We start from the raw sequence: 27,617 nt of genomic DNA, 5'->3' as shown, positions 1-27,617 counted from the left end.
CTTTACACGGGAGCTGTGCGAGCTGTTAACGCTGGGAACGACCACCACGCTCAGCTTCCTCAGAAATTCCTGCTTTCCTGTCCCAGCAGTGGGTCATTCCGTGCTTTCCCTGCGAAACCCTACAGCTGGGCAGAGGCAGCGGGAATCTTGGAGCTCGGAGGGTGCCCGGCGTTCCGGGGCCATCCCTGGCAGAGCATCCCGGGAGCAGCATCCCGGGAGCAGCATCCCGGGAGCAGCATCCCGGGAGCAGCATCCCTGGCAGAGCATCCCGGGAGCAGCATCCCGGGAGCAGCATCTCGGGAGCAGCATCCCGGGAGGAGCATCCCTGGCAGAGCATCCCGGGAGGAGCATCCCGGGAGCAGCAGCCCGGGAGGAGCATCCCTGGCAGAGCATCCCGGGAGGAGCATCCCCGGCGCTCCCCTGGCAGTGCGTGCGCAGGGCAGGGCAGGGCAGCCGGGCGGGGAAGGGCTCGTTGCCCCCGCGAGTCCCTGGCGGTGGGAGCCGCTCCCTCCTGTCCCCGCGGCCCCTCGGAGCCCCCCCGGGACCCGGCGCTGTCCCGCTCCCGGTGCTGGAGCCGGTCCCGCGTTCCCGGCGCTGGAGCCGCCCGTCCCCGCCCGCGGGAGCCGGAGGGATCCGGGGGAGGAAACTTGGCCCCCTCCCCTCCCTTCCCTTCCCCTCCCCTCCCTCCCAGCATCAGGCGAGGCAGAGAGGGAAGCGCTGCGGGAATTTCGCACCCCGCGGGCAGCCGAGGGAGCCGGAGTGGGAACAGGTTGTTGGGATCGCGCCGCGGGAGGAAAAGGGGCGGCTCTGAGCGCCGGCTCAGCCGGGTCTGGGCTCCGGGAGATGGAGACGGAGCTGCTGCTGTTCCAGCCGGCGATGCGCTGAGCGAGATGGACAGCGGGTCCCTGCCGAGATCGCCTCTTCCCGGGAAGCTGAGCCGCTTCCCGAGCTCCTGAAGTTCCAGCAGTCGCCAGCTCAGCCTGGGGTTACACAAGTTCCACCTGCACCGGTCCCGGCTGGCGGGGATCGGGCAGGTGATTCTTTCTCTTTTTTTTTGCTCCTCTGCTCGTGCGTGAACGCCGAACGCCAAAAAGTCTGCTCGGAGGCCCTGGAGAGCTTGGGAAAAGCCACGGTGGAGAGTTGTGGCGTTTTGGATTTATTTGGCACAAAGTGCTCACACTTCTGCTCGAGGGATTCGTATGGCTTGAAGGTAAGAGATACCTGATGATGCTTTTCCTCAAGAAATACAAATGTTGTGAATAAGGGAATACAGAGAGTGTATTCACAGAGCTGCTGTGATCACCACTGCCTAGAGATGTAAATAAAGACAGGAGAAAAAGGAAAATATTTGTCATTGTACCAAAAGACCCATTAAGCTGTTCTCTTCTCCAACAGAATAGGTGAAAGCGAGTTTTCAAATTGAAAAAGTCAGGCTGCCTCATTTCTTCATCTAAACCCCTCACTGCAAGCCCATAAACAGTTGTTATTGTATGCTAAAGAGGCATTTAGAGTTGCTAAGAAGCTGGGTTCATTTTTAGAAGTTTGATGCTTAACACTGCTCTCACACAGACACAATGGAAGGAGAGTGACAGGCAGGGCTGTAGGAGGAGGATGTGTAGAGAGGATAGAATGTAGGTACATTCCATTTCCCCGGGGAAGAAGGCTGTTCAGTCAAATTGTTTGAGGGAAAACACTCCTTTTTCTCGTACGACATTCAATTTCTCACACATGGTAAAGGAAAACTCGTGTCCCTTCAGATTTCCTTCTCAGTTCCACCCCTGAACAACCCTTCCTGCTGAAGGGGGGGAGATCTGTCACCTTTTCCCAAAGAAGCCCTGGAAGGAACCCTTTCAGAAATATTCTCTGAATGTTGCAAGCAGATTTTGTGCAGAGTTTACAGTCACCTTTGTGGCACGAGGGACACCTGAACCCTTCCTGTTTGTATATCAATATTTTTTTTCCATTGCCCTCCAGCTCTAAGTTTTACCCAGCTTTTTGAAAGCAGTGAAAAGCGGGGCTTTAGGGCAGGGAATCAGGCACTAGGGTGGCACGGGGCCCTAATCAGTGCTGGAGGGTTTTTGGTCCAGGTTGTTGTCTGTGGGTTGTCTCTGCACAGATAACACATCCTCACTTCACTCCCAAGTCTCTCTCTCAGCCCGACTTTCCCACATGCAAAACGTGGAGCCCCAGAGCTCCCAGGAACTCCAATCCCTGTTCTTCCAGTAGAGCTCACAGGAAAAATGAAAGATAACTCGGTTGTTTCATAACTAACCAGCCACAAGATTACAATATAACTGGTCAAAGGGATTAAAATTCACCTCTGAGCAGCGTGGGTTGGATTTCCTGCGTGTTCCCTGCTCCATGGGATTGCTGTTCTCGGAACACACAGTGGTGTCAGGGATTCACAATCCTGGGCCTGTGGGGTTTTATCTCTGTCAAAGTAAAAGTCCATTAAGTGCTTGTAGCAATCTAGAAAAAAAACAACCTCTTGACAATACTTCTGACTGCATCAAATAAGTGTACAGAGCGCTGTACTTGTTATTTTTTCCCCCACTGAACTTCTTTTCCATGCTGTGGAAATTCTGTGACATTCAAGCCTTTCTTCTTTACTTCTGAACAGAGTTTTTGTAAAAGCACTTTCCACTGATTTGTGCACCGTGTGGTTATCTTTTCCTTGCATGGAGGGTGTATGGCATGACAGGGAAATATGCTGGGGAAAGAAGTGCAGGCTTCAAATCTCCTGGGGCTGTTTGAACTCACAAAGGTGTGAGTTTGGGGCCTGCCCTCCCCTTTAATGTTTCTGGAAACAGCTCCAGAGCAGGTGTGTGCCATGGGTTAAGTGAGCTGCCTTGCACAATGTGCCACCTTGCAGGAAACACCCCCCAGAGCATTTGTTTCCTGCAGGTACCTGTGTGTAAATCCAGTGTGTCACACCTGCCCTGGTTTTATCTGGGTGTGTGGCTTCCCCGGGCACACAGGCACCGAGGTGGCAGGTGAGTGAGGAGGAGGTTCAGGCTGGCACTCTGTAAAAGTGCATGTTTCAGACTTCAGAGAGAAGCTGGTGAGCCCTCAGGAGCCTGTGAACACTCAGTGTGGGGTGTGCTGCAGGTGCCATGGGTTGTGCCCACACCCAGACAGCCTCTCCCTGGGGCATTTTGCTTCTGTGCCACTCTCACCCTCTGGATTTGGGTGAGATGAGTGGTCACACAGTGTCCCTCCCTCGTGCCCACCCTGACACTGCTGCACTGAGGGGTTCCACCCCCCCAGCCTGCCATGCCAAGGTGATTTCTGTGCCCTGCTCCCCGAGGGGAGGCACAGCTGGGCATCCCTGGCTCTGCAGCCCTGCCTGTGTGCAGGGGCTCACAGATTGCACTCCAACCTCCTCCAGCTTGGCTGGAGTGTGAGACACCTGCCTGGCAGAAATACTCAGCTTTCCCTCTAATGGCACTTCATTGCTGGTTCAGTGTGTTCCCCCCCCCTCCCTCGGGCTGTGCCACCATCAGCAAAGGTTCCAGGCACTGGGCAGGGGGAACACAGGTTCCAAACCTGCTGGGAAATGCAGCTGGAACACAACAGCCCCCAGCTGAAGGGTCTGCACAGACCAGTGAGGACCTGTGACTAAGCTATTCCCCCTCAATGACTCAGGTTTAGCACAAAAAGCACGATTCCCTGGGTGTTCTTCTCCTAAAATCCATCCTTTGTGTTAAATCAGCAAATCTCCACCCTCTCATCCTCTGTTTCACTAAAACTTTGGAATTCAAAATCAAGCTTATAGAATCACAGAGTATCCTGAGCTGGAAGGGACCCACAAGGATCATCCAGTCCAACCCCTGGCCCTGCACAGACACCCCAACAATCCCCCCCTGCCCCTCAGAGTGTTGTCCAAACCCTCCTGGAGCTCTGGCAGCCTTGGGGCCGTGCCCACTGCCCTGGGGAGCCTGGGCAGTGCCCAACCAGCCTCTGGGGGAAGAACCTTTCCCTGAGATCCAACCTGACCCTCCCTGGCACAGCTCCAGCCATTCCCTGGGTCCTGCCCCTGCTCACGGAGAGCAGAGATTGGAAGTTTTAATCCCCTGAAAAAAAAAAACTCTGCCCTGTGTCACAACCACATCGCCCTGGGACTGTAAAACCCTCCCTGGCCAGGTATGGACTCACTCACCCCAGGCTCTGTCACCCTTGGAATGAGAAATACATGGGATTGTTCTCTCAGTATTTGGATGGAAACAAAAACCAAGCTTCCTCCAGAAGAAAGCAGGATTCCACATTACTTGGAAAAACTTCGGGCACTTCTTTCCACCGTGTGAAAGAAGCCATGGAATGAGCTCCTAAGCCCTGAGTTCTGTCTCTGCAGAGCATTTGCTCACTTGTCTTTAGCAACCCTGTGCTGCACATACCCTTTTACTCACCAGCAATATTCTAGAACAAACATTACACACAAAATCCCTGAAACAACAACAAGAAAACCCTTTGAAAAATACTTATCTACAAATGCACAAGGTTTTGTAGCTCTTCAGATGTGAGCGAGATGGATTTGGCTCAGGCCCCTTAAATCCTTTCATCATAACTCGTTTGCAGTTTCTCCCTCTGGGCACAAATTCCCTGGGAACACTGAGGGAATGTGGAGCTGAGTGTTGGCTTTCCCACATGCCCAGAGCTGAGATCCCAGTGCCAGCAGATGCAGGACAGGGAGGATGCAAAATGTTCCCAAAGTGACCCAGGGTCAAGGAGAGAGTGGGGAATTTCAATTCCCAGGGAAAGAATTCCAGTGATGGTTAATAAATGCACAGAAACCACCCTGGCACAGTGAACAGTTGGATGATGGGAGTTATTTTCAAGAATATCATCCATATTGCTCCATTTTTACACTCTTGCCCAGGCAGTGGCTCTTGGACACTGGTGGATAAAAGGTACCAGACTGGTGGGACTTTGCCTGACCCCTCAGGGTTAGTCCTGAAAGGCTACAGAGGAATATCCAGTGGGATCAATGTTAAAATGTGCTAAGGTCTGGAATACAGGGAGGAAAGGTTTTGAAAGACTTGTCTGGGATCAAACTTCACTGTATTTAACAACCAAAAACTTCCAGGAACTCTGTTTGCTTTGGCCAACTCCTGGGGAGCAGAGACTGCTCTGTTTGTGCCAGGGCACTGCCAAAAGGCTCTTTGGGAAAGGGGGAGGCAATTGTTTAAGTCCTGTCAGATGCATCATCCCTTGTGCTGTTACAAAACCAGCCTATATTCAATCTGAAATGATTGCTAATAACTATTAACTCCTCTACCAATTGTTCCACTTCAATCATGTTTTCTCTTGCTGTCCTTCACCTGGATATTTTTAGCATTATAATTTATTTTCTTTTTAAGATGTGACTATGTGTTCAGTTGCTGCTTCTCTGTACATCCCTCCCAATTATCCTGGTGGGTATTTTTCTCTCAACCCCCCAGAATGGGTTTATTTCTGGTTTACTCTTCCCTGTTGGTTTCCATGTGGTTATGTGGGAGGCTGCACTTTCTTTATCAAAGCAGAGAGCCATGATTAGTCCATTCAGAAAATGTAAATGCAGCCTTATGTGTTCTGTGGAGCTGGAGAGAGAGAGACTGTGAGGAGCAATAAATCTGGCACTAATGGCACACAGCACTGAGCCCTGCAGGTTGGCCTGGCTGAGCTCAGTGATGGCCACACTTCACATTTCTAGTGGAGCTAAATAAACACTCAGAGCCCTGTGCTGCTGCCTGGGAGAGCTAATCCCAGTGCCAGGCAGTCCTGCTGAACTCAGGGAAATCTCTGCCATTCACTTGGGTTTGTGGCTCCTTTCTCCACGTGTTCCATCACTTATCCCAAATTTCAGGCTCTGTACCCTCAGCTGTTCCTGCCTGAGATGTCCCAGGATCTGCAAGCACTTACTAGTTGATAAATACATATATTTGATTTTGCTCCCTGCTTCAGGTTGCCAACTGCTAACGCTGGGGATGGATCAGCAAAATCAACACTATTGAGGATGCTCTGTGCAATCTGCAGCTTTAGAGAGAAATGAACTCTTCACCAGCAGCTCAGGTTTTTCAATCATCTCCCCTCAATGCTGCAGCTGAGACACTGGATCAGACAACTTGGAGCTATTACCTAAAATATAGCACCTTGCAAATTACTCGTCTAAGCTGAATCCTATTTTGATGTCTCAGGCAATCTGGAGCTTCAGCAAATTAGGATTCTGTTTGCAGCAGGCCCTCCCTGACCCCCAGCACCTCTGTGCCTGCACATTTCAGACTTTTGCATATTTGTATGGCAGTCAAGAAAAATTGTGATTACCTATGGGATTACTGAGGCCTGGAGTTGGATTTCCAACCTTTTAATCTGTTTTCTCTGGTGACCACGCCAGGGAAGAACCCCTTTGAGTCACAGCCTTGTCTGTGTGCTTGGGAACCCAGTTCAGAGGGGACAGGACACCCCCAGGCAGCCTGGTGGCCTTGAGACATTTACACTCAGATTTAGGAGGTGAATTTCAGTCGCTCACGTTCGAAAAGCTACAATTTATTCATTTAACAAGCATTAGAAATAGAGACAACACCCATCCTCTCCCCCTCACATAAATATATCATTGAACAGAAGGAATCACCCATGTCCCAGTGCATGAGTCACTCCTCGCCCCCAGGAGGTTATGGACACTCTACAAATGTGACTAGTAAAATAGTAGTTATAGTAACTACTACAGGAATACTCCAGCCCCCCATGACTGGATGCTCTGGACATGTGCAAGCTCCTTATTTGCACTTTCTGAGTGGCAAAGGGGCTGTAAGAATTAGGGGGGTTTCATTATCCTGCCAACCAGGGACTCAAAAAGTCAATGTAAGAATCTCCACGTGAGGAGAGCCCTAAATATCCTTATTATTGGGTTATTTTCATTTGTAAGGCAGGTGTCCCAAGCTGGTTGTGATCCAGGGCTGGGCACTCCAGGCCTCTGCCAGGATAACCTGCCCTGTCCCTGCCTGTCCCACTGTCCTGGAGGAGGCTGTGCCCCTGTGCCCAGGGTTGGGGTTAAGGGCATGGGGAGGAACCAGTGAGGGCTCTGCAGGACACGGTGGCACTCTGGGAACCCCAATGCCATATTCTGGTCCCCCCATCCCAGTGTTGGTCCTGCAGAGCTGGAGGAACCAGGGCAGGCTGACAACTCCAGAACTATCCCCACTGCCAGTCAAACCAAATCAGTATTTTCCAGAGAGCAGCTGCTTTGCTCGCACGTTTTCTTTCCTTCCCCCCCTCCTCCCCCGACCCAAATTCAATGATCTCTTTGCTAACACATTTTGTTCAGCTGCAAACACTCTGGGCCCAGAGCTGCTGACAGAGGTTAATGTTCCCAGACAGGAGATCGTTTCTGTCACAGGCATTTTACCATCCCCTCCTTCCACACCACTGGCCAAGTCCAAACATTCCTTCTGGAGTACAAACGTGCATTTCCTTTGGAAGGTGTTTTACTAATGAAAGGAGAAATCCATGTGCAATTATTCATTATGTAGGAGGATGTTTGTCTACATCTGATGTTGCAGTTGCCTTTGTCATCCTTTCCAAGTGTTATTTTTATTTATCTAGGGATTTTTTTTTTCTCCTCTCAGTGTGAAGGAAGAATCAATTAGGAAATTACAACCCCAAGAGCAAATGACAAGAAGGGATAATATTAAAGTTAAGATTCTCTGGGGCTGCATTTTGCAGTTCAGTTTATCACTGAATTTCTGGTTCAGGAGGCCTCACAGTCACACCCACAAAACCTCAGAGTAAGAGACATGGCAGAGACAATAAACATGAAAAAAAAAGATTAAAAAAAATAACAGGCAAAGAAACAATAAAGCAAAGCAATTACTAAATCTGTGCAGGAGATAGTTCAATAACTTGTACTTGTCCATCAGCATTCACTGTTCCCACAAAGACATCATTCCAAGACCTTAATGTGTAGATGTGACAACACAGTGACCACTAAGAGTGTGTCTGATTTCTGCTGGGAGTGAAAAATCAAAGTTCCAGGCAGCAACAGCAGGCCCTGATTACAGAACAAATCACATCTCTTACAGACAGTGATTTGGTTTCTTTTTCCTGCAGAGAAGCACAGGCTCGAGGAGGGACCTGTGCCTGCGGGGGGAGCACGTAAAGGAGAACATTTATTGTTATTATCTGTGCCTGCAGGAGGCTTTTCTCGGACTTCTGTGCCTGTTTCACCTTTAGCAAGTCAGGCACCCGTGTCCAGATCCTGCACACTTTGCTCTTAGTCTCCTGCACCCCCTGATTGATGTTGCTGATGAATTAAACAGCCCCCGAACACAGCACTGGGCTCAGTCCTGCCTCAGCTTCCACAACACCCTAATTAAAAACATTAGTGCTCCTTGCTTCACCCGACAGAGGATCCGGCGCCTGCCGAGCGGGGGGAATATTCATGGCTTTGTGGAGCTTTGTGGAGCCCCGGTGATGACTCTGGGCTGGGACCGCTCGGCTCTCAGGGAGCGGAGCCTTCCCGGGGCCGGCTGGGACTGCAAACGACTTTATTTTGTACACAAAGGAGCTTTGTGTACAAACTTTGTGTACAAACACTGCCCAGCAGGCTGGGGCTCGTGCTGACAGTGTAAAAGTCAAGCAAAGCTCGGGAGGGAGCTGAGTGTGTGCCCTGATCCCAGGGCAGGACAGAAATCCCTCCCATCCTTCCAAACCTGGAACATCTGGGCACTGAATCCCTTTGGAAAACCTTTTCCCTGGCTGGGGGTTTGTCAGTGATGCTACCAACAAATCATGTGGAGTGTAAGGGGACCAGAGGTGTCCCCTTTTTTGAGGTTTCTTTGGGCAGAATCAGCCCAAAGACATGGATCTGGCAGCAGGCTGGAGACCTGGGAGCCCGCTCTGCTCCTGGGCTGTGACCCACACGTGTGCTGGAGTTAGACCACAGAATGCTAATGAGTGAATTTTAATGAAGGCCTGTGGGAGAAGTTCAGCTTAGTGCCTTCTGCCTGGTGAAAACAAGCAGGACAGATAAAACCTTAAGGCACTTTCCTAATGTCTGAGCTCAGGGATGGGCAAAACAGCCCTGAGATCTCCTGGAGAACGAGCGGCACCACACGGGATGGAAGTGAAACCCTCAGGTTTCACTGAACATGGGAGGATTTAAACGTAGTTTAAGACCCCTCTGCTCTTAGGGAGTTTGGTTGGCACCAGCCAAACAGCTCCAAAGGCCAGGCAGAGAAAAATATAACCCTAAATGCACAGACAAAACCACATGAGCACATGAAAGCAGGATAAAACCCCTGAAACCACTCAGCTGGTGAAGGGTTCCAGAAGGAACAACCAGAACCAGGTGGCCAGTACAGAAAGTTGAAGAGCTTCAACTTATAAAAGCAAGTGAGAACGCTCAGGTCTTTGGACATTTGCAAATCCTGCCCTCAAACGCTGGCAGGAGGAAGGGCAGCTCCTCTTCCTCCCCTCTGCCTCCATCGGGGGCACATCAGGGCACGGCTGGGGAGCTGTGGGAGTGCTGGGAGCACAGGAGCTGTGGGAATGCTGGGAGCACAGGAGCTGTGGGAGTGCTGGGAGCACAGGAGCTGTGGGAGTGCTGGGAGCACAGGAGCTGTGGGAGTGCTGGGAGCACAGGAGCTGTGGGAATGCTGGGAGCACAGGAGCTGTGGGAGTGCTGGGAGCACAGGAGCTGGATCTCTGGGGCAGGAGCAGGGGGAACACTTGACTCCAGTGATCCCAGGGAGGGCTGTGCTGGTGAGTCAGGCAGGGCTGGGGTTCTGTGATCCCAGATGACACCCTGTGTCACTTTGCATCTCTCATGAGCTCAGACAGAAGGCTGGGGGGAAGACATGCCTGGCTCCTTCCGAGTCTGCTTCCCTGCTGGATGTTCCAAGGGAGTGACTGCCTTCCCCTTCCCCAGGGAAAAGGGGGGGTGAGCCAGGAGTCACAGCACCAGCACCACGGGGTGAGGGGGACATGCATTCCAGCCTCTGGAATGTGAATGACAGCAGGAAATGGGTCCTGTCGGGGGTTCCAGTAGCTCCCTGCAAGCTCACTCTCTGTAAAGTTAAAATCTTCCTAAAAATAATATTAAACATTGGTTCTCTGGCATTCCCAGGTGAGTTTATCTGAAATATTGCACCTGGTTCTTGCTCTCTCTCATGTCTGCTGGAACATGTATGCTGCCTGTGCTATGCCAGCCGAGGGCCAAATCCATGGGAAATCATGGCAGAACTCCCACTGGGGAGAAAATCACGCCTAGGAGCAACAGCTCTTCCAAGAGCATGAGCCTTTGGATCAAAACAAGCCACAGTAAATAAGGTTTCCTGCAGAGGGAATTTGTGCCTCCGTGGGTGTGGTAAATGGGACAGAGAGGGGACGTGATGAGGGAGCAGCATGGGGATGGAAAGACAGACCAGGAAGGAACCACATACTGCAGATGGAAAAGGCAACGGAGCGTTCTGTGTGTCTGGGAGCCTTCAAGAAGGTCAGAGCCAGGAGCTCAGGCAAACACTTGTCCTGGAATGGCCACGGGGCAGAGCAGGGACTCTCCAAGTCCTTTCCAGCACTGTGCCCACGACAGCAGATGCTGATTTCCAGGAGCTGCTGATCCAGCACAATTCCTGCCTGGCTGAGCACCCAGTCTGGGGGAGGAGATGTGACAGGACAGGGCCAGAGCTGGAGGTGCCTTCCCCAGCTCCCATCCCGCGGGCAGGGGTGGCAGAGGTGGCTGTTGGAAGCCAGGATTTGAGCCGAGTGGTTGAGCTGATTTAGGTCAGGGATTAAATGATTAAAGGTGGTCAGGATCTGAAATTTGAGGAGCACGGAGCCTCCTCTGTGGCTGCAGCCTGGATCTCAGCCCCTCGCCTCGGGGGACAGGGCAGTCATTCACTTAATTACTTTAATTCATTTAATTCATTTAATTCATTTCATGCTTTCCTGAAGTTTTAGATGCAGGGCAGTGGCAGTGGGAGCGAGGGGCAGTCACGTGGGTGCTGGGCTGGTTCAAGGGCACTTCATGGCAAACATCAGTCCTGGGTGGTTTGGGGCAAACTCCCCCAGACTGGGGGGAGAGAGGGGGAAGGGAAAGGGGAAAGAGAACCCTCCTCTGGAACTCAGCTCTTTTGGCAAACATTCTTGCAAACAAGCTCAGGGGTAGGAGTGGCAGTGAAAAGAGCAGATGTTCACTGAGTGTTGGATGGCAGAAGGGGAGGGCAAATATTTGATCGCTTCAATCTGAATTATTATTATTTACTTTTAATAAAGTGTGGCTGAAGGACTCAGAGCTAAAGTATCCTTGTACTGGGTGCTGCATAAACACGGGAAGCCTCAATGGAGGGGGGCAAAAAGGTTCATTCAGCTCAGGAATTAACACAATCCATTTCTGCAATTAAATTGTTGCACACCTCAAATGCCAAGAACCAAAACCTACAGTGAACATTAAACAGATAAAACCAAATACTAAAAAAAATAATAAAAAAAAATCCTTAAACATTTGTCACACTTTAACCAGTACTTGAAAGTAAATATTTTGCTCAAATTTCAGCCATTTCTATACATAACTAAGGGGGAGGGGAAGTGAAGAGATTCATCGTTTTCAATCCCTCAAAAATCATAAATTATCTCTGCGACTGATTAAAGATTATTTGCAGGCACTGGTGGATGATCTCAAGCACAGAACAAATTCTAAGGGAATATAGATCACCAGTATTCACGAAGCTGGGAATTTATTAGATTAATCAGAGGCTCAGGGCTAGTCATGGAGATTTGGCATTAGGATACAGATAAAAAAATTAAGGAAAAAAATGGCATCTGTACAGAACAGGATGTTGGGTCTGTAGTAATGCAATATTTAATAAGAACCAATATCTTCTGGGCAGAAGAGCTGGCTCTGACAGTGACCATCCATATGTGAGAACACAGGGAAGAAATCAATTCTTCCCCCTTAACCACTGAATATCAAGATGTGTCCAATATTTCTGGCTGGGTGTCCAAAGTGGAAGGCACACACAGCCAGAAGTGATTTAAAAACCCCTTTTCTGCCCATCCTTTCACGTGGGCTGTGCCTGGAGCAGCTCCAGCAGCAGAACTCCTCCTCTGCCAGACATTGTGAGGATTCAAGCCTGCCCTGTACACACATACCCTTCAGGAGTAAGAGGGACCCGTGGCTAAAGACCCGAAAATTCATCCAGTTCCACCCCCTGCCATACACCAGGCAGCTCCCACCTGGCCTTGGGCACTTCCATGGGGCAGCCACAACAAACTATTCTGTATTTTTCAGGGTTTTTTCTCATTCTGACATGAGATGTTTTAGCAGATTTGAAATCCTGATAGAGCCTAAAAAAGCTCATTTATCAAACAAACAAACAAACAAACCAAACAACAATAAACCAACCCACTACAACCCTGCCATGCCAAAGTTACTGGTTGAACATTTTGGAATGAGGAAATGCTAAAACGGGAGAATTCCAAGTAATTTCTGATAAATCTGATGGTGAGTAAAGGCAAGGCTTCTTTAAAAACCAAATCTGCTTTTTATTAGCAGAAAGTCAAGGTAAAGCAAATTAAAGCCATATTTCTCCATCCCTAGGGAAGATACCACTGAGTTCTTCCCTTCCATGAGGGCTTGCAAAGAAACCTGGCAAGCCTTGACTGGAGGGTGAGATTTTCAGAGGATGTGAAAGCAGGAGGAAGTTAATTCCCAGAGAATTAACTGGAACATCCTTCTTGGATGTTCCAAGCCTTGGAACATCCTTCTCCGAATGGGCCAGCCTGGATTTCAGTGGGGAGGGCAGCAGCACACTCTGCTCCCTCTGTGCCACCCGTGCTGTTCCACAGCAGTGCTGGAACGTTCTGGTCCTTCCCAGGGACGATGGACAACTGCTCTGGGAACAGGGAGAGCTTCCTCCCTTTCCTACCTGCGACGCCAATTCCAACTCAGGCATAAATCCTCGGTATCACAGGGAAAGGGGGATGATAAAAGCACCAACAGCACAGGTGGGGAACTGAGAAATCTTGGAGTCAAAAGCCTGAGAGCATCTGTGTTAAACCCGGGGCTCAGCCTCGAGGTTCTGGGGTCACAGGGCAACAAAATCTTCCTGTCACCCCTTCCCAGAGCCAGGAAACCCCTCTGACTCCAGGGCCGGGAGCTCAGGGGTGTCCCTGCACCCCCTGTCCCTGCACCCCCTGTCCCTGTACCCCCTGTCCCTGTGCTGCTCTGGGGAAGGGGGTGAATCACCTCCCAGAGTCAGTGCAGGGAGCTCTGAACGAGGCCATTATGGAGCAGGAAAGTGCTGTGAGCAGAAAATATTGTGGCATCTGCAAGAGCAGCTCGAGTGGGTGACTCAGAGGGGTGGCAGGGGTGTGTTACCCACAGAGCCCCTGCTAACAGCTCTGCTGAGCATGAACAGGAGGAAATGCTGGCTTTGTACACGCTCTGGGGGGACATGAGAACACTCCCCAGTTACAGGATCCAATGAGATATTGTGCAAGAGCAAGGGAAGTGCAGGAATGTTTCTGAATCAGAAGGGAGCAATAAACTGTGGTTAATATGACTGGCACTTGGATAGCAAAGGATCTGGAGAATGGGAGCCAGGAGGAAGGCAGGAGAGGAGGAAGCTTTTCAAGAGGCTCTTGGAAGGAGCTGATGGGCAGAGCTGTTGGATTGGACAAGAAGGTTGCAGTGTTGAAATGAGAATTCAGCCCCCCCAAAAACCTCACTGTGGTCAGGACTTTTGTCTCTAGTTCTGCCCCTCTGGGTGCAGAGGTGGCCAAACCTCCAGCTGCTGTAATCCCCTGGTTACCAGAGATTTCCCACTGACAGAACCCCAGGAGCCTGGAAAGCCAAGTTCTGCCAGTTCTGCCTCCTGCCAGCCCCAGTGAGAGCTGGGAGCTGCCTCAGGTGTAATTAGTGCCAGGCCCTCGTCAGTCAGGGCTGTCACAGCCCTGCTCCATTTGCATGTACAGCTCAGTGCCTGGGGGAGTCAGGTTTATTTAAAGCCACCAGGACTTTGCTGGGTGGGTTCTGGATCAGCTGCTCCTGGAGAGTCAGAGGCCAGGGCAGGTGGGTGGGATTTTTCATCAGGTCAAGACAGAATGTACACATTTCCCTAATCCCTGACCTTTCCTCCTCCTCCTTCCCCACGTCTGCAGACACTGTGCCCTGTGCAGAACCAGATGGGAAAAGGTTCTCACTCCCTGCTGGCTGTTACACACCTTCCTTGCTCTCCAGGGAACCACAACCAGGAATTCACAGCCTGGATTAACAATTCCAGGCTTACATGCAAAAAAAAAAAAAAAAAAAAAAAAAAAAGGTGGTAAAACTACACCAGAAGGTGCCTTTCTTTGCACAAAACTCCTGAACAGGAAAACAAAACAGCTCCTCAAACACACTTTCCCCTTTTCCTTCTCTTCCACCTCCTCCCTGCTCCAAAAGGAGATGTTATTCCCCTCAATTGGAACGTCTCTGTTGCATTCTCAGAGGAGCCCAGTAAACAGCATCAAGAAGCATCTTCAGGACAGAAGCGATGTCAGTTTGACAGCTTTCCTATGGCCCATTGATTCCAAAATTTCAGAGGAAAATGACAGCACTGTGCTGTGCACATTTCACTTAGACACTGATTTCTGTGAAACAGAGAAGCCTTTGGAGAAAATCTGTCTCTGAGCCCCCTTCTCACACAGTCCTGGGCAGGGCTCAGGAACTGGTGGGTGCCTCTGGCCAGCAGCACTCAGCAGGAAACATCAATCTGGCAAGAACTGCAGGCAAAATCCCTTGGGAAAGGGAGGAAGGGTCTGTTGTGAGGCTGCTGTGGAAGCTCTGCCATCGGGAGGTTGGCACTGGTGGCTTTTGCTGCTCTTTCCCTGTTGGTGCACATCAAGTTCAGCCCCAAGCCAAGCAGTGTGATTGTGTCTGGAGCCCATAGGAAAGCTTGGCCCGTGAAAATTCACCCTGAACTCCAGATTTCATGTTAAATTTGTTATGTCTGGGGCAAAACCCGAGGGAATTCCGTGCTGTTTCATGCAGAAGCAAAGGCCAACTGCGTGTCTTGGCAGCCAGGGCCAGATTAGCTCTGAAAGGCCACAAATCCTTCCCAAACAGAAACCAGATGCTGCAGTGACACAGTCACAGGGTGTGACACTCACTCAGGATCAGGCCTGGGAGTATTTCATGCCTGAGGGTGTTTGCAAGCAGAGTAAAAATCAAAAGGGGTGTGACACCTTTGCTATTTCTGAGAGAAAAAAACCAACTGAATCAGGGCATCTGACCAGGCACAGAACCAAGAGCAGAGGCAGAGCCAGGCTGCTGCTCACACACAGCTGAGCTGTGGGTAAGAGCTTCTGCTGGAGCTTTTCACCCTCCACTTCCCTGTCTCTGGATGAGAGAGCAAACTCTGCTTCTGGAATACACATTTCACGTTTCAGACCTCACCAGAGAGACAAACGGGTTTGTTGCTGCCAGTTGTGAACATCCCACGTTTGCCAGGGGGGATCTCGGGCTTGTTTGCCACAAATGTAATCAGATGATCAATCAGGAGGAGCCAGGGAGAAATACCAGCATTGCAAACAAACATTTTCCAGTTTGCTCCCTGAAAAGAGCAGGGAGTTGACAGCAGAGAAGGGAAAACCTCTGGCTCTGCACTGCCAGCCCCTCTCCCGGCTCCCTTCTCCCGGCAGCCAGGCAGCAGATTCCCTCCAGCTGCTGGCAAGCTGCTTCCCAGTCAGGTTGGGCTTGAACAGGGCCCCCGAGGGAGGTCGGTGTGAGGGGGATCAGCCCCGGGCACAGCCCTGGTGCCGGGGAGGGAGAGCAGCAGGGATGCTCCGGGGATGCAGGAGGGGGATCTGCTGCATTCCTGGCAGCTGACACGGGGCTGTGACCTTGCTGCTCTGTCCTGCCCTTGGCCCCTCAGCAAATCCATATCTGGATTAGCTCAGCCACACTAAAACTCTGCGTGGACTCGGGGTGGGAATTAGAGTGGCTTTGCTGCAGTTAATTCACAGGGAACTGGCTGCATTTGGGACCCTGCCCAGGTCCCCACCCCGGGGCTGGGCTGAAGGGGACACTCGGGGACAGTGAACCCCCAGGAGGACAGTGCAGAGCCAGGGGCTTTTCTACCTTGTCCCTGTATTTGTGAGCCCTTCCCTCTGCCCCCCCTGCAATGCAGACACCTGGGCAAACACAGGGAAAAGCACTTGCTTTTCTAGTCGGCTCTTTAAGTGCCTCTTTCTTCTCTGCTGAGGAACTGTCAGCACTAAAATGAAAAGTGCTCCTTAAAGCAGGACTGAGAGGCTCAGCAGGTGCCCTAATGGCCACCAAAATGCTTCCAGATGATGCCAGTTCTGGAGAAAATAAGATTATTTTTTAAGGCTGAAAACTCAAACTCTGTTTGAGTTAGGAATTAACAGAGTTTCCCACCTAACTGTAGTTTGTACCATGAGGATGTGTGCTGCACACAGCCTTTAATTGCAGGATCACACATTTTTAGTTTGGTCTTGGTGTTTCAGTTTCCGTATTTCATGCAAAATATTTGAAAATTTTTGTCTGTTTCACTTCCCCAAATGAAAACTTTTTCCCCCTAAAAATAGAAACACCAAAACTCCTCATTTGTACAACGTTCAAACGTGATCTTTTAACTTTCCTCACGATGACCAGCCACATATAAAGACAAAAAGCACTGCTGTAAAAGCAGCCCTACTGAAAGAAGGAAAGAAAAATTCTTGCAGAAGCTGCAGAAGGAAATGAAGGGAATTTTTCATCACTTTATCCAGGGCTTTCTACACTCTCCCTAATGCAAATAAAGCAAATCCCCAATGGATGGACACAAGAGATGTAAATGGTTCCTCCAGCTCCACCACTGAGTTGTACCAGCCTGAGAAAGGGCTGGAACTGCTCTTCCCTCCCCCTTGGCTCCGGCCTTTCCTCCCTGAAGAATAATTTGGTTTGAGACCTGCAGTCAGAGCTCAGGAGGAGCCAGGAGAGGCCCAAGGGGCTGACCCTGCACCTATCAAACCATTCCACTCCTTTCACACTTTCAAGACACTTTTTCCATCTCCCTGCCTTTTTTTTTCCCCCCCATCCTGCATTTTCTGCATGTTTCTGCCTCCTCGAGATAGTTTTGCGTTATCAAAGGGCAACAGGAGAAGAGAAAAAACTGTTGCTGTATTTAGCATTGATTTTTCCCCTTCACTCTGAGTCACAGAAGCTAACATTTAATTAATTTCTGACACTTTGACAGCTCCTAAGAAGACATTTGTAGAGCTATCAAGTGCCGCTGATAGCACTGTCAGACAGACACTTTTTGAATTATCAGCTATTAAGGACCCATATGCAACAAATTTCCAAGGATTATTATACAAATTGTTCTCTGAATGAGAAAAGCACACAAAAGCTCAGTGAAACATAAAGAAACCATTGTTCCCAGGTGAATTTGATATTTGCAAATGTTTTGCTATTTTGATCACTTACGTGGTTTTAATAAATCCAGTTCACTTTGTCTTTTATTAAGGAAATTAAATGGCCTGGTTTTGGGGTGGCTGAGAACACGGCCAGATTTCCCAGTCAGAGTGGTCTCTATGGAGATACAGCTTGGGAAACATGGAATGCTTTCTCTCAGGGAGTGCCAAGCAGGGAATGAGGGAATTAGGGTGGAAAAGACCCCCAGGATCATCAAGTCCCGTTGTCAGCCTGGCACTCCCACCATGGTCACCCCCAAACCACGGCCTCAGGTGCCTCATCCCCGTGTTTCCTGACCACTTCCAGGGATGGGGACCCCCCCTGCCCCGGGCAGCCTGTGCCAGTGCTTCACACCCTTCCCGGGAAAAGACTTTTCCTGATATCCAATCTAACCCCCCCTGCAGCAAACTGAGTCCCTGTTGTCTCATCCTGTCACTTGCTCCTGGGAGAAATTCCCTTCTTCTCACAGGGACCTTCCCTTCTTGAAGGAAAGAACATCCCTTCAAGACCTCTCAAGCCAGAAACCCCCAAACCAAAGCAGCCCATAGCTGTGGTTTCTTTTGAACAGCTCCTGCCTTTACTCTTTGTTGGTGCTGATGTGGCAGAGGCAGCCCAGCCCAGCCAGCCCTGGCTGCAAAACTGCTGCTGTCAACTTCCATTATTGTCACTATTCGGGTCTTGGGGGTTAAAATAAATTTATTTCACTGCTGGAGGAAAAAAAAAAAAAAAGGAAAAGCAAAGGGAAGTCAAAAAGCAACACAGCCCAGAGCCCCATGAAGCACATGGAAAACAAACCCAGTGGGCCATGGCACATCTGCCCTGAGCTGTGCACACCCAGCAAGGAGCAGGGAATGGCAGGGGAGCCAAGGCAAGAATCCCAGGCACTGTGCCTGGATGGGCTGTAACACAGAGTGACACCTCAAAAATCACAGAATATCCTGAGCTGGGAGGGACCCACAAGGATCATCCAGACCAACCCTCAGCCCTGCACAGGCCCATCCCCAAGAGTCACCCCCTGTGCCCCAGAGGATCAGCCAAACCCTCCTGGAGCTCTGGCAGCCTTGGGGCTGTGCCCACTGCCCTGGGGAGCCTGGGCAGTGCCCAACCAGCCTCTGGGGGAAGAACCTTTCCCTGAGATCCAACCTGAGCCTGCCCTGACACAGCTCCAGCCATTCCCTGGCTGCTGTCCCTGGTCCCCCCAGAGCAGAGCTCAGGCTCTGTCCCTCCTCTGCCCCTCCTGAGGGAGTTGCAGACTGCAGTGGGGTCTCCCCTCACTCACAAGCCTAATTCTACAACTGCCTTCTCATCACTGCAGCCCTTCAAAAACAGGGGGTTGATTGCTATTTTTTTTTTTTTTTACTTGTTGATGGACTCACTGATCTTTGTGGGTCCCTTCCAACTCAGCATGTTTGATGTGGTTCCATTTTTGTCTCACGTGCTGACCTCTCGACTGTCTCTCCAACCTCTCCGTGCCAGGGCGGAGCCGGAGCCTGGCACTCTGACCTCCATGGATCCCCTAAACCTCTCCTGGTACGAGGGTGACATCGGTGACAGGAACTGGAGCAGGGCCCTGAACGCCTCCCAGGCTGAGCAGAAGCCCCAGTACAACTACTATGCCATGCTGCTCACCCTGCTCATCTTCGTCATCGTCTTCGGCAACGTGCTGGTGTGCATGGCCGTGTCCCGGGAGCGAGCCCTGCAGACCACCACCAACTACCTGATCGTCAGCCTGGCCGTGGCAGACCTGCTGCTGGCCACCCTGGTCATGCCCTGGGTGGTCTATCTGGAGGTAGGAGGCTCGGAGGTGCAGGGAGGGAGGGGAGGGTCTGGAAATCGGCTGCTGTGCAGCCTCCCGGGTTTCCCGAGGGTTTCTCGTCTCTGGGTTTTTCCAGGAGATGGGTGTGAGAGCAGGTGGCAGGCTTAACAAACTCCACTGCTGCTCAGAGGGATGGATTGCAGTCCAACTGCACCATACAGGGAAGGTTTAGTTGGACATTAGGAGGAAATTCCTTACAGGGAGAGAGATCAGACATTGGAATGGGCAGAGCCACCGTCCCTGGAGGTGTTCAGGAAGAACCTGGATGTGGCATCAGTGCCATGGTCTAGTAGGCAAGGTGGGGTTGGGGCAGAGGTTGGACTTGATGATCTCTGAGGTCTTTCCCAACCTGGCTGATTCTGTGATAAATGTGGCCTTTAAACAGAGGGGTTGAGAGTGAAAGGACCCCAAAGTTGTTCTCAAATCCACACAAGAACAAATCTGCAACTGCACCCCTGAAAGCACATCAGATGTGCTGAGTTGGAAGGGACACACAAGGATCAGCGAGTCCAGCAATTAAAAAAAAAAATTAGCAATGAAAGCCCTATTTCTGAAGGGCTGCAGTGCTGAGAAGGGAGCTGGAGAAGTGGAGGGTAAATCCAGAGCTTTCATGTCACGATATGGGAGAGAAAATCCCAAGGGAGCTGCTTTTCACCCTGCTGCACTCGGCACAGGGGGTTGGTACAAAACTAGGCTGAGTTTACAGTTAATTTTCAGGCACTCATTTCTGAGGGAAAACGCTGACACAGAGAGCAGAGCAGGGGAAGAAGCCACTGTCAATGAGCCCATTAAGTACTAATGCAAAGCAAAACAAACCCACTGACATGACATAGGCTGTCGAGAAAGCACAATACTAATTATCACTCGAGTTAATTATTGTTTTCATGGCACTTAAAAAATGTAAAGCATCATGCATCTGCTAAAGCTTATTACCATGACCACAGGCTGGCTGGGAGTGCAGTCAGTGCCTCTGGGACTGGTTCTGCCCTTCCATTCTGTTCCTCTGTTCTAAGCAGAGGTTTATCCTGTGAGGAGCTCCTGCCCTCTCAGGCCCAGCTAGAAGAATCTCTCACACACTTTTTGTTTAAAAAGCCATAAATGATGCAAAGTGCTTTCCCCTTACTGAGCTCACCTGCACAAGAAGTTGGTCAGGAATCACAATTTTTTCCAAGCTTTGTGTCACAAACTCGAGCAAAAACTAATGTAAAAATGAAATACTTAAAAAACTCCCCCCAAAAAACAGCCCTGATGCAAACAGATCTTCTACCTCCAAACTTGAGGTCTCTCCTCCATAAATGAGAGCACCAAGAGAACCTGATTTTGCAGAGGTTTATATCTGGCTGGAAACCTTTGCCTTTGGGCAAATTCTCAAAGTTCCTGATGTAACTGTCTCTTAAGTGCTTTTTTAATCACTGAGTATTCATCTGTCACTCAGGCTTCAATGCAGTCATTCTCCCTTCTTTATGCTGCCTATGGTTATGTATATCAGAGCAGAAATAACTGAAGAATAGATATCTTATTCATTCTATTTTCAAATGCAGTAGGACTCTATTTTTATTAGAGGGAAATATACTTTTTTCATCACATGTCAAACACAGCAGTCCGAATAATTGCTATTAAACTTAATTGGCAAAGTTCAGTTTCAATAGCAAGAGAAGTGAAGAGAAAAAGGCTACTGGTGACTGGAAGTATTATCATCAGTTCTTTGTCTTTAGCACATCATGTAGAGTGTTAAAGAGTTTTCACTCTGAATTAAATTCATTTTGTTCACCAAAAAAAAAATAAATATATATACATATAAAGGCGAGGAATGTCTGCCGCCCTGATCTTAAACTGAGGAACGAAGGAAAGCTCCTGCTTGTCTACTGCTGACCTTTGCTGGGTATAATTGCAAAAAAAAGTCTAATGAAGAGCTGTAAGTACAGTTAGAGCTGCTTGGAACCAATGTTAACATATTTGCTTCCTCAATCTGCTTTGAGATGCTCCAGAGACCTGTTTAAGCCCTGCCCTGTTCCCTCTGACTTCCAGGAGACCTGTACTCCCTGATGTCCCTGCAACATGAGCCCAGGTCTGTGTTTGCCCTGTGGGCTGCCCAAACCAACACAGAGCAACAGGGTGGGAGTGGGGAGGATGAACTCCCACCAGCCACTGGGGGAATGTCCTAAGGAATGGTTTGGATGGAGCAGAGGAACCAGCCTTGGAACCAGCAGAGCTCCAACCACCCCCCAGCACCTCTGTCTGTGTGCAGAGCTCTGCCTTTAGAGCCTGCCAACAGCCCAGCCCCAGGGAACTCTGTACCCCTCCCTCTCTCTCTGCAGGTGGTTGGTGAGTGGAGGTTCAGCCGGATCCACTGTGATATCTTTGTGACCCTGGATGTCATGATGTGCACTGCCAGCATCCTCAACCTCTGTGCCATCAGCATAGACAGGTGAGGGCTCCGTGCCAGCAAGTCATGTCAAAACCCAGGGCAGCAAGTCACAGCCACCTCTACATGGTCTAATTTTACTTGTGACTCAGAGGCCTGAAAATGGGGAGAGCGAGTGCTGTTGATGTCTTGAGCAATTTAGGGGATCTCTGTGGGCTCTGAGCGGGGATTCTGTCAGAAGACACAGAGACACCGACCTTGAGAACGTAAATTAAATTCTCTGTGTATGTTCACATTGGTTTGGTCCTTCTGGTTATAGTCTGGAAGGATGGAACAGCCATCAGGGGGAAGGCAGCAGCTCAGAGTGGAAGGAAAATGCTGTGCTGAGCTGAGCCCAGCCTGCTGCCCCCCAGAGCAGAGACTGTGGGCACCCATGGCATGGGAAATGGGTCTGTCTTTACCCTCCCCTGCTGGACCAGGCCCTCAGCCACAGGGGCTGGGTGGGATTGCCAGCGTGGCAGCGCTGGCAGGCTGACAGCAGGCTGGCTCTGTGCCCCCCAGGTACACAGCAGTGGCCATGCCCATGCTCTACAACACCCGCTACAGCTCCAAGCGCAGGGTCACCCTCATGATCGCCGTGGTCTGGGTGCTCTCCTTTGCCATCTCCTGCCCGCTCCTCTTTGGCCTCAACAACACAGGTGAGTGTTTTGCCACCTGCAGATGGCTGCTGGCACCTTCCTGCCTTTGCTGGGTCCCCAGGGAGCCTCTGCTACCAGCCAGGAGGGGATAGGGGGTCAGGGTGTCTCGGGGTGTATCTGCCCCTGTTTAAGGTGTTTTCTGCCAGTGTCATCCCCCTTGTCAGCTGCTACTGGGGCTGATTCATCTCATGCTGTTTCAGCCCAGTGTTTTAGGCTCACCAGAACTGAGGTTACGTGGAAGTTTACACAACACCAGACAGCATTTACACAACACCTGTCCACTACAAATTCAAAATCCCTCCTATTAAAACATGCAAAAAAGGAAAGCCATGGGACAAAACCTTTACAGAGACAGGAGAAGAAAGGACTGGCAGTTCAGCCATCAGTCTCCTGGGAAGCCTGGGTTGGATACAGGACAGGTGCAGTGGGGCAGGGAAGGCGGGAACCAGCTCCGAGCAGCAGAGAGAACTATCCTGAACCCCTTTGTGTTCCAGATGCCAAGGAGTGCATCATTGCCAACCCTGCCTTCGTGGTGTACTCCTCCATCGTGTCCTTCTACGTGCCCTTCATCGTCACCCTGCTGGTCTATGTCCAGATCTACCTCGTGCTGCGGCGCCGCAGGAAGCGCGTCACCACCAAGCGCAGCAGCCACGTCCTGGACTCGGACACACAGGCCCCCCTGAAGGTAACTGGCCCTGAGCCCTGCCCCCAGCACTCCACACACCCCTTCCCCTCCCTGCTCCACTCCCCAGAGCATCTCCTCCCGTCCCCACGTGTCCCTGGCTGGACTGGGTGAAACGCTGGGTCGCAAAGGTGGGTGCTGTGTCCTGTGTCCTGTGCCAGGCTGGAGTGCCAGCTGCACACTCTGGGTTCCCAGGTGCTTCAAGGGCTCCCTGGATCCCAGGGGATGTTCCAGCAGCAGATCTGCTCCAGGAGCTGCTGCATTAACCAGAGGGCATCTCCTGTGGCTCTGCTGAGCTGGGGTTGGGGTACCCCAGGAATACAGGCTACATTGTCTGAGCCAGAGCTGCTGTTGGGGGGAAGAATCACGGAATGAAGGGGTGGTTTGGGTTGGAAGGGACCTTAAAGATCCTCTTGTTCCATCCCCTGCCATGGGCAGGGACACCTCCCACTAGCCCAGGTTGCTCCAAGCCCCATCCAACCTGGCCTTGGACACTTCCAGGGATGGGGCAGCCACAGCTTCTCTGGGCAACCTGTGCCAGGGCCTCCCCACCCTCACAGGGAAGGATTTCATCATAATATCTCATCTGAACCTGCCCTCCTTCAGTTTAAAGCCATTCCCCCTTGTCCTATCACTCTTTGTGAAAAGCCCCTCTCCAGCCTCCTCGTGACCCCCCTTTAGGTGCCCGAAGGTCTCCCCAGGGTTCAGTGGAAATGGTTTGTGTGGTTGGGGTGCAAACCCCATCACTGGTCCCGGCACCTCTGCAGGGAAACAGCCTTTGCCAGCACCAGATGTGTGAGTGGAGCCCAGCTGAGCGGGCTGGGTGTCAAAGAGCTCTTAAAAACACCGCTCTGGCAGCACATGCAAAACAGACAAAGTGCAGCCCCAGAGGCACCACCTCCAAACTGTGCTGCCTCAGGGCCACTGCCACGCCGAGGAGAGGAGACAGGGACAGACAAACACCAGCAGATCTCTGAGCTTTCCTGCCTTTGGTGAAAAGCCCAAGGGATAGTCACCCCCATCACTGCTTCTCCAGAGCAGTTTTCCACCATCCTCACGCTGATTAATTCCTGCCTCGTGCCCTGTGTTTGTATTTCCACGTGCCTCCCTTACCAGCTCCCCTCCCCAACCCCTCTGTGCCTGTGTAACCTCTGAGCTGGTCCTTGCCCCTTAGGACAAATGCACTCATCCAGAAGACGTCAAGCTCTGCACAGTTATTGTGAAGTCCAATGGGAGCTTCCAAGTTAATAAGCGCAAAGTGGTGAGTGTTACAGAGAAGTGGCAGCTCTTCAGAGCATTTAGCCTTCCCCCTCTCACCCCTCAGGACACACAGTTAATTTATGCAGGGTGGGAGAAAAATAAACTAACAACAAAAGGTTGCCATTCGATCTCACAATTTAAATATTCTTCCCATTCCTTGGAGTGAAGCAGGGGGTTTAAGAGGATAGAGTTCCAAAAGCCAGACTAATCTCACCTAAAGATCAGCTCTAAAAGCCACAGCATTTGAACATTTCATGTCTTTGATTTCCTTCTCCTCTCTGTTACTTAAATCTTGGACTGCATTGGCTTTGTTGGGTTTTGCTTGTTGGTTTAATTTTTATTTACTTGCATTCTGAAAACCTAAATAAAAATCTGTGGGGAGTGGAGAAAGCATCTCTCTCATTTCTGAGCCTCTCTGTGCAATAAAGGAGAATCCTTCAGTGAAGTTCTGTCACTCCTATCTACCCAAAATATCTGTAAACATTTCACAGCCCTTTCTCCAGGCATCACGTAGGGAGGGAGAAGAGGGATTGATTGTTCTCCAGCATCATCCAGCTTCACTCTGTAAGGAATGTTCACTGCTCCTCTCTGTATATTTATCTGTCTTTCTGTTGTGGACATTTGATTCTTGTCCAGGAGGCAGAGAGCCACATGGAGGAGATGGAAATGGAGATGGTGTCCAGCACCAGCCCCCCTGAGAAAACCACCTTCAAACCCACAGCACCCAGTAACCGCCAGCTGGTCGTGCCAGTTGCCTCCAACAGGGGCAACAACTCCACCCTGCAGACATCCCTGAACAGCCCTGGGAGGGTGGAGAAGAATGGCCATGCCAAAGAAACCCACCACACAGCCAAGGTCTTCGAGATCCACTCCCTGCCCAACGGCAAGACCAGGAACTTCCTCAAGGCTGTGACCAGGAGGAAACTGTCCCAGCAGAAGGAGAAAAAGGCCACCCAGATGCTGGCCATCGTCCTTGGTGAGTGCCCTGCTGCTCCTGCAGAAATGCAGCACCTGCCCGGGCCTAGGGCCAGGCTGGATGGCCAGCAGAGCCTATTCCAGCCCTCCACAGAAATAATTTCACTTGCTCTGTGGGCAGCAGGTGCCCATGGGAAGGGTCCCTCCTGCCCAGCCAGGGGCAGCTGGCAGTGCAGTACAAGGGGTTCAGAAAGCTCTGTGAGGTGTCCCAGAGCACAGCTGGGTGCAGGGGCATAGCCCAGCAAGGAACTGGCACCCCAGAGGCCAGAGTTTCTGATGCATCTGCTCTAATTACACAAGCAGAGAAGTTCTTTAGTACCTGGGTAGAACACAGACCGAGACCTAACACGCAAACAGCAGCTTATTCCTCAGGGAAACATTCTCCCTTTATACCCAAAAAAACCTCACTGTTCTCAACATCAAAAACCCGTCCAGCTTTCAGCAGTCACAGCCTGTCTCTCTCTCTCCTTTCCCTCCCCCCCAGGTGTTTTCATCATCTGCTGGCTCCCCTTCTTCATCACCCACATCCTGAACATGCACTGCGATTGCAGCATCCCCCCGGCCATGTACAGCGCCTTCACATGGCTGGGCTACGTCAACAGCGCTGTCAACCCCATTATCTACACCACCTTCAACGTCGAGTTCCGCAAGGCTTTCATGAAGATCCTCCACTGCTAAAAGGCAAAAAAAAAAAACTAAACAGCAGCAGCGTTTTTAAGGGGGGAAAAAAAAAACCAAAAAAACAAACAAAACAAAAAAAAAAGGAAGGAAGAACCCCCCCGTGCCAGTTCACGCACGCCGAGGGGCGGTCGCCGAGGGGGCTCGTGTGCTGGGCGTGAGGCCCCCGGGGTGACAGCAGTGCCATGCCCACGCCTCGCTGGGGGTGCAGGGGGGAGGTCCCCTCGTCCCTCGGGGTGACCTTTGGGGCAGCAGTCCCACCAGGGCACTTTTCAGAGCTGCCCTCGCACTGCGCTCCGAGCGGAGGCAACGCTCGCCTGATTGCTGCCCGTGGCCATCCAGCCTCGGGGGCATTGGACACAGACAGTCTCAGAGCCACGGGGAGGTAGTGGTGGGTCTCTCCACTCTCACCAAAGACAAGACCATCTTTTCCGCTTCGCAACAGGAGCCAGAACCAGGCAGAGCTCGCGGGAGCTCCACGCAGCAGCTTTGCCTTCGCCTCGAGCCGACCTACCCAGTGTCAAACTGCTGAAGCCTTCGGAAAAAATCCCCACCAACACTTTAAGAGGTCCCCAAGCGGGTCAAGAAGGTTCTGCCACCCACAGACCCAACCCTGCAGCAGTGTGGGCCTCCAAGCCGTGGGCAGAAGGAAGGAGGAGGTGTCAGTCTCACGTCTGGCCACTACAGAGGTGTAAATATGAATAAACAGGAGGAACTACGGGAGCCCAAGCCAAGGAAAAAAAAAAGGAGAGAGAAACTCGAGAAGTGGTAGCTTGTCTTGCATGGTGTACATCAAACAGGACACCCTCATCTCTCATCAGCAGTGATTTCTGCCCACCAGCACCTCATGTCCAGTCTCTCAGCAGGATTCCCAGCCCGGGGCAGTGGTGCCGTGGGGAATGTAGACACCCCAGGACAGGGTGCCCCGGGAGGCACCTGCAGCCCTGACCCCCCCTCAGGTGGGAGCTTGAACAAGTCAGCCAAGTCAGGTCTGGCTCTTCTCACCTCCATCAGGGTGCCACAGAGCCCAGCACCACCTCGGGTCTGATTTGCCTCAGTCTCTCAGCAGAGAGTGCAGAATAACGTTGTGCCTAATTTAAATTAACACTGAAGGAGATAAAACTGTGTGCTTTGGAAAAAGCCAGAATAAAAACCCAAGAAAGCCCCTGCCTGGACCAGCTCCTGTGTCCAAGTTGGACTCTGGAAAAGGTCTGGATGTTCCCAGCATCCCTTACTCTCTGATACCTATTTTTCCATGGATTATAGGAATTGAAAACCCATAACAGCATAATTCCACCCCACTGAGTCTGGCATTGCCAAATCCACACTGCACTTACTAATTGTACTCAGTTCACAGTATGTTTTGCAATATCTCTGTAAATAAACCATAGCAAGAGGAATAAAAGGACACAGAAATAGGCCTGGCTAGAAATTCCTGTAGGCTCTGGAGCAGCAGCACATTGCAATAGCCATAATGCAGAGGCAGACTCCCTACCTGCTGTTTTCTGAAGATGCTAAAACACAACCCAGAGAGCAATATAGTCCCCTTTCTCTCTATGCAGTTTGTGGAATATTCACATAGTTTCTGCTTAGAATAGGTAAAGTTCACTGCCGAGGGTTTCTCTAATTCCCTGGTTTTCCTGTGTTGCTGACAAAGCAGTTCCCTGGGCTGGCAGGGTGTGTTCCAGCTCTGTAGCAGGAAGAGATGATGT

At 51.0% G+C, this 27,617-nt stretch overlaps 1 protein-coding gene across 2 annotated transcripts; it reads left to right on the top strand.

Moving 5' to 3' along the window:
- Positions 1–111: 111 nt before the first annotated feature.
- On the top strand, positions 112–27,324 carry DRD2 (dopamine receptor D2). 2 transcript variants are annotated; one of them, XM_064634636.1, is made up of 8 exons: positions 114–1,210; positions 18,908–19,220; positions 21,566–21,675; positions 22,174–22,310; positions 22,805–22,995; positions 24,167–24,253; positions 24,889–25,228; positions 25,712–27,324. In XM_064634636.1, the coding sequence occupies exons 2-8, from the start codon at positions 18,939–18,941 to the stop codon at positions 25,903–25,905; spliced, it is 1,341 nt and encodes a 446-aa protein (XP_064490706.1). In that variant the 5' UTR covers positions 114–1,210; positions 18,908–18,938; the 3' UTR covers positions 25,906–27,324. The 2 variants fall into 2 exon arrangements, with proteins under 2 accessions (XP_064490707.1, XP_064490706.1); XM_064634637.1 differs by lacking the exon at positions 24,167–24,253 and having other exon boundaries at positions 112–1,210.
- The last annotated feature ends 293 nt before the right edge of the window (positions 27,325–27,617 follow it).

The sequence above is a fragment of the Pseudopipra pipra genome, chromosome 23 (assembly GCF_036250125.1).
Source record: "Pseudopipra pipra isolate bDixPip1 chromosome 23, bDixPip1.hap1, whole genome shotgun sequence".
NCBI classification, from domain to species: Eukaryota; Metazoa; Chordata; class Aves; order Passeriformes; family Pipridae; genus Pseudopipra; species Pseudopipra pipra.
The sequence above is the reverse complement of the archived record's forward strand: the minus strand, read 5'-3'. Positions and strand labels throughout refer to the sequence as shown.

Excerpts from the sequence above, each read along its gene's own strand:
- DRD2 (XM_064634636.1), top strand. The coding sequence starts at position 18,939 with ATGGATCCCCTAAACCTCTCCTGGTACGAGGGTGACATCGGTGACAGG. Across the intron at positions 22,996-24,166 it reads ACACACAGGCCCCCCTGAAG|GACAAATGCACTCATCCAGA; the intron begins GTAACTGGCCCT and ends CTTGCCCCTTAG. Across the intron at positions 25,229-25,711 it reads GATGCTGGCCATCGTCCTTG|GTGTTTTCATCATCTGCTGG; the intron begins GTGAGTGCCCTG and ends CCTCCCCCCCAG.